At 34.3% G+C, this 8,560-nt stretch overlaps 1 protein-coding gene across 1 annotated transcript in view; it reads left to right on the plus strand.

Annotated features, from left to right (window-relative positions):
- CDKL5 (cyclin dependent kinase like 5) overlaps window positions 1–8,560 on the plus strand; it is a 198,420-nt gene that overhangs the window by 65,291 nt on the left and 124,569 nt on the right. The window contains exons 3-4 of the mRNA XM_003791877.3: window positions 596–821; window positions 3,891–3,925. Coding sequence (XP_003791925.1) covers window positions 758–821; window positions 3,891–3,925 — 99 coding nt within the window. The 5' untranslated portion in view covers window positions 596–757. The remainder of the gene's footprint in view (window positions 1–595; window positions 822–3,890; window positions 3,926–8,560) is intronic.

Consider the following 8,560-nt stretch of genomic DNA (forward strand, 5'->3'; position numbering starts at 1 on the left):
CCCTGGGTAGAGTGTCATGGCATCACAGCTCACAGCAACCTCAAACTCTTGGGCTTAAGTGACTCTCTTGCCTCAGCTGCCATAACACCCGGCTGTTTTTTGGTTATAGTTGTCATTGTTGTTTGGCAAGCCCAGGCAGGATTCGAATCCACCACCTCCGGTATATGTGGCCTGCACCCTAGCTGCTGAGCTACAGGCACGGAATCTATTTGCTTTATCTTACAACATACATAAAGAAGTTTTATATTATGATGTAAAAGTAAATGTCTGATTATAATATTTGTGTATATTTCTTTTTGTTTTTAGCTTGAAGAGAATAGGGTGTTAAAATATTGTTTTTAAAACCTATGGTTAATTCCTTTGCCCTTGTCCCCTTCAGTGTGGTTATGTTATTCATTTCCAGTACAGTAAGACTCAATTTTTTGTGTACATTCCATTTTGGATTCTTTTCTCATACTGTTTTGTTCTGTTTTGTTTTTCTCATTTAAAACATTAACATGGATTTAAAAGACCAATACAGAAAGGTAAAGTAAGATAGGTTATTAGAGTATTGCTGTATAAAACTTAATGGCTTTTATTGTGTTTGTTCTTTTAGGGTTTAATACGTCACTATTGAACAAATATGTGAAAATTCCTGCCAGCGAGTGACAATTTCTTCCTTTGGACATTTTTTGTTCTTCTTACTGCACAACTGTTTTAGAAATCCCTTTTTTGGTGCCATGTTCGGTGGCGTACATCAAAAGAGGAGTTCGTCTTCATGAAGATTCCTAACATTGGTAATGTGATGAATAAATTTGAGATTCTTGGGGTTGTAGGTGAAGGTAAGTTGGATTTCTACATTCCTTGAATTTTTGAGCAATGTGCATTTATATCTACTACCCCAAAAGTTACTAACTCAGATTCTATTAATTTAACATATATCTATTTAGATGTGGTTAAGAGTAAAATACTAAAAATAAAATTACTCTTAAATTATTCGGGTCTTTTCAGTGAAAAAGTAAAACATTTAAAAACTCTTTTAAAGTTTAATAAATCAAGATTTCTTAAGACTGCCCTCATTCTTTTTATTAGGAATCATAGTTTCTTTAGGCTACTTTTTTTTCCCCTTTGGTATCATTTTATTTTTATATCAGCTAGGCTTATTTTGAATAACTTAAAATGTATTTATATATGTTAAATTTTACTTAATACTTGGTAAATAAATGAACAAATAATTTCTATTACTTTGTAAATGACAAGCCACATTTTATAAATTCTGAACTACACAATTTGATCATATTTTACCATTTCCAAAAATCATGTGTCTGTCTTATAATCATTAGCAGATCATGGTTTAATTGGTAGAACTTTTTCTTTAATAGTAGTACATAAAGTAATGTTTATAGCCAGTAGTGTAATTGATCTGATAAAATGTGGTAATTCTTACAGGTTTATTTCTAGAAAAATTACCATTTCTTCCTGATTTTTCCTGCTTAGTAATATTTACTCTTGACTTAAAAATAACTTCTTAGAAATTTTGATAAATGGTTCTTTTAAAAGGGGATAAATGATTATAATTCTTTTTCTTAGCATTTATATCTTTAAAGCAAATATTATGAAAATTTCATATTTCAGATTTTTCAAATTTTGTACTTCTAAAGAAGTTTTAAATATTTATCGATGTGAATAGCAAAATTGTTTAAGATTTTAATGCTAAGTTGGTAAATTGTTTTCAAATAAATAGAAACATTAAAATATTAATAAAGAGAGTTTAATCATTGGATGCTTGTTTCAAGGACTGAAGTTGAAATCATCTAAAAAGAATGGGTCTTTCGGGTGGTGCCTGTGGCTCAGTGAGTAGGATGCCGGCCCCATATACTGAGGGTGGCGGGTTCAAACCCAGCCCCGGCCAAACTGCAACAAAGAATAGCTGGGCATTGTGGCGGGTGCCTGTGGTTCCAGCTACTCAGGAGGCTGAGGCAAGAGAATTGTCTAAGCCCAGGAGTTGGAGGTTGCTGTGAGCTGTGACGCCACAGCACTCTACCAAAGGTGACAAAGTGAGACTGTCTCTAAAAAAAAAAGAAGAAAAGAATTGGGTCTTTTTTCTCTTACTAGTCAACTCCTTTCCCATTTCTTTATTGATATTAATTATATAAAAACTCGTAATACCTTGTTTACTATCTGTTCTATAAGAACTATCTTTTAAATTAATTTTTCATAAGTATTGCAATTAGAGACTTGTGCAGTAAAGCTGCTGGCTAGAGGAGGTCAGTGCATAGGGTCTAACAAGGTTGGAATGTTCCAGATTCTGAGTTTTTCTGGATCATAACCTTGTTTTTCTCAATGTACTCATAGTTGATCATCATCTTAGGGATTGGCTCAGAATTACCAGAATCTCATATACATCAGACTATGTTAGTTTAAGGTGAAATCAGAATTATCATTGGTGTATAGTTTTTTTCTCTGAAAACCAGCTCAGATTTCTTTTGGCTTAGAAATTACATATTTATTGTAAGTATATAAAAATCTGTCAAGCAAGCTTTACATTCCTATAGCCCACATGGTAGATTTTTACCCTGTAGAAAAACTGACATGGGCAGTTAAACGGGGATTGGATGATTATGGAGTTCAGTTAGATGGTTATAATGGCTAGTTCCATCTTAACTATGATAATAGGGTTCATTTATTTTCCACCAAAATGAGGGCCTTGTTCAGGTCCCTTAGACTCCATTGAAAATACATTTTCCAATTTTTGTCTCCCTGAAGTCCCCTTCTTAGAGATGGATGCAGCTATGCCTGCTTCTAATGTCAGTGTTTTTGACATTTCTATAAAGCTTGGTTATCATATATTGCATTTTGATTCTCTTAATTAGATGTTTTACACTATAACTTTAACCTCAGTTTCTTGGGTACCTTGCCGTCTATTCTGTGTTCTGCTTCTAAGGAGGTAATTTGCCACCTAGGTGACAGGATAAATAACCCAATAGATAGTGAGGAATTGCATCAGAATACACCAAGGATAGTGGGAGTGCTTGTGGCCTGCACCCTTGAACTAAGTTTTTATTTATGGCAAAAAGGTGGGGACTCCTTTTTTTTTTTTTTTTTTTTGTAGAGACAGAGTTTGATTTTATCGCCCTCAGTAGAGTGCTGTGATGTCATAGCTCACAGAAACCTCCAACTCTTGGGCTTAGGTGATTCTCTTGCTTCAGCCTCCCAAGTAGCTGGGACTACAGGCGCCTGCCACAACACCCAGCTGATTTTTTGTTGCAGTTTGGCCGGGGTCGGGTTTGAACCTGCCACCCTCGGTATATGGGGCTGGCGCCATGCCCACAGAGCCACAGGTGCCTCCCGGTGGCGACTCCTTTTAGTTATTAATTGGAATGCTGAGGCCTATGCTGTTTTGCCAGTCAGAAGACCTTCTGGTATCCCAGAGGAATGTATAAATGTCTCCTAGGACAGATAGCATATTTGGTAGGTTCTATGGTTGAGCTTATGATTGGAATGTTTTTAGCTCTTAATTTCTCTAGAATCTTTTGAGTTAATTTTCATTTACTATCCCACATCTTATCTCTACAAATGTGTAAGCCTAAATTATAAAATGTTTTAAGTGAAATTTTCTTCAACAAGAGAAATATTTAAATATTAAAATATTTAATATAAAAATATATTAAAAATATTTCTTGTGAGAAATTACTTATCTATACTCTTAGTTTATAAAAAATATATAATAAAATATCCATGCTCTATTTCTATGTTGTTCATTACTGTGTTATCACCCTAGAATATGGTCATTTGGGGAACCATTACTATAACAGATACACGTAAACAATACAAATATAGCAGAACTTTGATTTCTTTAAGAGCTGTAGTTTATATGCATGGCCTTGATTGTTTACCTCTTTTTATTATAGGAGCCTACGGAGTTGTACTTAAATGCAGACACAAGGCAAGTACATGGTTTTTAAGAAAAAAATATCTGTATATGTTTAACTTTTTTGAAAGTAGTACATTGCTTTGTACATGTGGACATAACACATGTTGAGTATCCCTTATCTGAAATGCTTAATTAAGGCTACAAATGTTTTGAATTTTGGAATATTTGCATATTCCAAATGTGGGACCCACGTCTAAACACAAAATTCATTTATGTTTCATATACACCTTATATGAGTACCTGAAGGTAATTTTATACAATATTTTAAATTTTGTGCATAAAACAGAGTTTGTACTAAATACTTATATATGAAATTTTCCACTTGTTACATCAGGTTGGTGCTCAAAAAGTTTTGGATTGTAGAGTATTTCAGATTTCAAATTTTCCAATTAGGGATGCTCAACATGTAATTAAAACTTTCTGGTTATAATGATGATGCTTATAGAAGTGGAATGAGTATGTCAACTCAGAAAGAGACTACTGTTGGATGAGCTTGATCATAGTTAAGTAGTCCTTAGCTCTTTGCAATATGTGCTATTTTTTTCAACCAACCCGTGCCATGCCACCTCATAATGACATTTAGATTAACAACAGGCAGCATACATAGGGTAGTCCCACAGGATCATATTATGGCATTTTTACTGTGCCTTTTCTGTGTTTATATATGTTTAGATACACAAATAACATTAGGTTAGGTTGTCTCCAGTATCCAGTACATACAGTAACATGCTATACAGATTTATAGCCTAGATGTATGGTAGACTATACTGTCTAGGTTTGTGGAAGTATACTCTTTAATATTTGCACAATGACAAAATCACCTAATGATGTATTTCTCAGAATGTATCCCCCTGTTAAGTGATACGTGACTCTGTAAAGTGAAAAGGTGGTAGAATGGGAAGAAGAGAGCTTATATTCAAGTGCTTACCAGCAAGGAATTTTTCCAGTATTTTTCACATAGAATCAGTGATTTAAATTGCTTGATGGATTTGATCCCAGATTTCAAAGGGTAGTGGATAGGTGTTCGGTTATGAATGAGGGCTTGGGATAGTGGTGCATGATTATGATTATAGGCTGTAGTTGGTCACCCTTGAACACTCATGAGATAATTCTTATTATGGATTATTGTAATAGTCGTGGATTATTGTAATAATCGCGGATTATTCAGGGAAGTTATATAAAGTTTTCATAGCCCTTTTTCAGCATTATGTTTTGCTTGGAGGCTAACTTTAAGATGGCAAGTGTTAAAACCATTAATAATTTCAAAGATTAGATTAACATATTAACTGCCATGTGAGTTGTATTTAACTCATACTAGGTTTTGAGCCCAGGGCCTCATGAAGCTGTGATACCACTGCTCATTATTTTTGCTGTCAGTTGGTACGTCTCCCCAACATCCAGCTGGCCTGTCCAAAGGGACCAAATGTGCTAGACTGTGTTTTCCAATTACCCTAGTTTCTGATTGCACATTTTGCCTTGAATGTTTGCTGGGCGGATCTTTGAATGAAATCAATGTGATAGTATGCAGTGATGTGACATTGTGTACATACTTGGGAGTGTGATTCAGAAGTCCTCCTCTAGGACCATCCAAGGTTCACCAGACACAACTAAATACTTGTGGAATGACAAAAGACTTCATTCTCCAAAACAAATTCAATGAGTATTTTGTGAGTCACCTACAACTGTAGCCCCAAGGAGAAAACTTTTTTTCTAAAAAGTGCGACAGTCAATGTGTTAAATATTTTTCTGTTATGGTTTACCTTGTTTAGTATAACATTTGGCCTCATATTATTTTGTACATGTTAAGACCGAGGTTTTAAGTTTTTTTGTGATTTTTATAGTGATATATTTTATGTCTGAGATGAGCTTAGCAATTTAACCCAAAACATTGAAAGTCTTGGATTTATCATCTATCAATATATAATATGTGTGTATGTATATATTCATACACATGCAAATAAAGAGGATATAATTTTTATGTTTGCTTTTCTTTTCCTATTGGATATAAAATACTACCTACTTTTTGGATTTAAGGCTTCATGACAATATTTTTGTGTTTTAGATCACAAATCTCTTACTTTAATGCAATGGCTTTTCTATTCTTAAAAATGGGTATTTAAATTGTTTATAGTAGTCATCTGACGATCTCTTTGTCAGTAAATCCTCAAAAATGAATAGAGGCCGAGGTTGGTGGATTGCCTGAGCTGACAAGTTCGAGACCAGCCTGAATCAGAGCGAGACCCCATCTCTAAATATAGCCAGGTGTTGTGGCAGGTGCCTGTAGTTCCAGCTACTTGTGAGGCTAAGACAAGAGAATCACTTAAGTCCAAGAGTTTGAGGTTACTGTGAGCTGTGATGCTATGGCACTCTACCGAGGGCAACAAAATGAGACTCTCAAAAAAAGGTTTGAATACTGGTGGTTCTTGATTAAGGATGATTAAGAATTTAAAATAATAAATGGAATCAAAGTAAATTTAGCATCTTGAATGTCTCATTAAGAAATATTACCACAATTTGCATTAAATGGAAAACTCGCTAATGAAATGCTACACTTTTGATTAGTTGTCTTTAGTTATATTCTGAAGCTTAAAAAAAATTCCAGGGTAGATATACTTGGGGGAAATAGGCTGTTAGTTTCCAAGTTAAATTTGACTCTTTTATGAATATAATACCTCCTTTTATACTATAGCTCTGTTTATATAGCATAGCAGATAGAAGCTTCAGTTCTTAATCCTAAACTTGGGTTTTAAAACCCAAGGATTTCTTGAGATATCTACATATCTCTTATATATACATACTTGCATATACATACATTATATATATGTGTCCTATGTATAATATACTGTATAGTGCAAAGAATCCAAATGTTTTCTCCCAGTCTTTGTCATTCTTTGACCTGTGACCTTTTTCCCTTTCTTTTGACTCTAAGTGCTCCTTCTGCCGTTATATAAAAATAAAGTTTATTAGTCAAATATATTATTTTAATTTTTCCATTTACTCATGTGTTAAAATGTGGTTGCACATACTTGGTTCTTAATAACACACACTATTAATGCCAGCAGGATGGGCCCAGAGAGAAGGTGGATGAGAATGGGTATCTCTGCTTTGGGGAAACCCACTCTAATTCCTAGTGGCTGTGTGTAGGACACTTGGAGTTATAGGGATGGATAAACCATAGTTTTCTTGCCCTTACATGCCTTATGGTCTGTCTGAAGAGATAGATGATAGATACTTAAGCAAAGTTGTATGGTTACTGCAGATGGGATCACATCTACAAAATTTCTCTTTTTGCTGCCCTTCACTACATGAAGGACTCGGACTAGCTCTCTAAGTATTGCTACTTTTTCCTTTCTTGCTTCTAAAAAAATATCAGTGGATGGAAAGTGTAAAGCATAAATTCGTGCCTATCTCAGAGTAATATAAAACTCTTTTTAGAATCTGCAGCTGTTTAGTCATTAGAGTTGTTATAGTTTATCTTTTTCTCAGCTAAAATCAGACCTTCAAATCTATTGCCCCATAGCTAAAAATAGAGAATTTAATGCTTCTGGTGAGAGATATACTTTAGGATGGGACCAGTGGATTACTATGAAACTCATGTGATAGTTAAAAATGTATTTATAAGCACCCTATTATACTTATTATATGTAGAATATTGTGCCAGTATATTTTGTATGCCTTTAAAATTTTAGTAAACTGCTTATAAAAATGTATAAGTCAGGTCTGGGTGATTGCTTATACATAAATTGGGTATCTTTTTGAAAAGGTTGGTTGTGGGTGTATATATAATGAAATAATTCTTAGCATACTGTTTATTTGAACAAGTATCAAAGAAAGTCACTATTTTAATCTGTGTACTGTTGCAGTAATTTAGAGGTCATGTTTATGAACAGATATATGTCTTGTCTTTTGTGAACACAACATGATGTTGGGCTAATTTAGGCTAAAGACTGTACTTTTTAATTTGCTGAAATAAACACTGCCAAATTAAAAAAGAAAAATACAGCTTGTACCTTTTTTCTTTTTGGACAACTTCTGTTTATTGTTATATATACACATTGGCATGTATGTGAAAACTCTCAACGGTGACTGTTAAGCTTGTTTACAATCCCTTAAGACTACTCACATTTGAAAGGTGTTCTGGTTTGGACCCTTACCCTACAGATATGCATTGTTGATTATCTTTTTTTATTTACATGTCTATTTCAAAGAACCTGTGAGAAAGGAGACATGTTTTATCTCATGCTTTCCTTAGCAGAAACCTAAAAAGGTCCTGCTCACAATAGGGTAGGGAAAATTGAATGTGGTTGGAATAGGGAGATTAGAGTTTGAGGAAGGAGGTCATGCAGCCTGATAGAGGTTGTACAGTGATGCCCTGAGCCCAGGACAGGGGAATTCTGATTCACATAGTTCCTTATCTTTGGCTGTGGTTGATTTATGAGACGTTTTTGTTTGTTTTGAAGTAATAGATGATATATACCTTTGAGGTAGCTAATTATACAAAGCCATAAGCAATCCAATATTGGGGTGTAGCCTAGAAGTTTTAAATAATAATATTGTCTTTTTTTTTTTTGAGACAGAGTCTCAAGCTGTTGCCCTGGGTAGAGTGCTGTGGCATCACAGCTCACAGCAACCTCTAACTCCTGGGCT

This window comes from Otolemur garnettii, unplaced genomic scaffold (genome assembly GCF_000181295.1).
Source record: "Otolemur garnettii isolate 467f Iridium unplaced genomic scaffold, OtoGar3 scaffold00051, whole genome shotgun sequence".
NCBI lineage: Eukaryota > Metazoa > Chordata > Mammalia > Primates > Galagidae > Otolemur > Otolemur garnettii.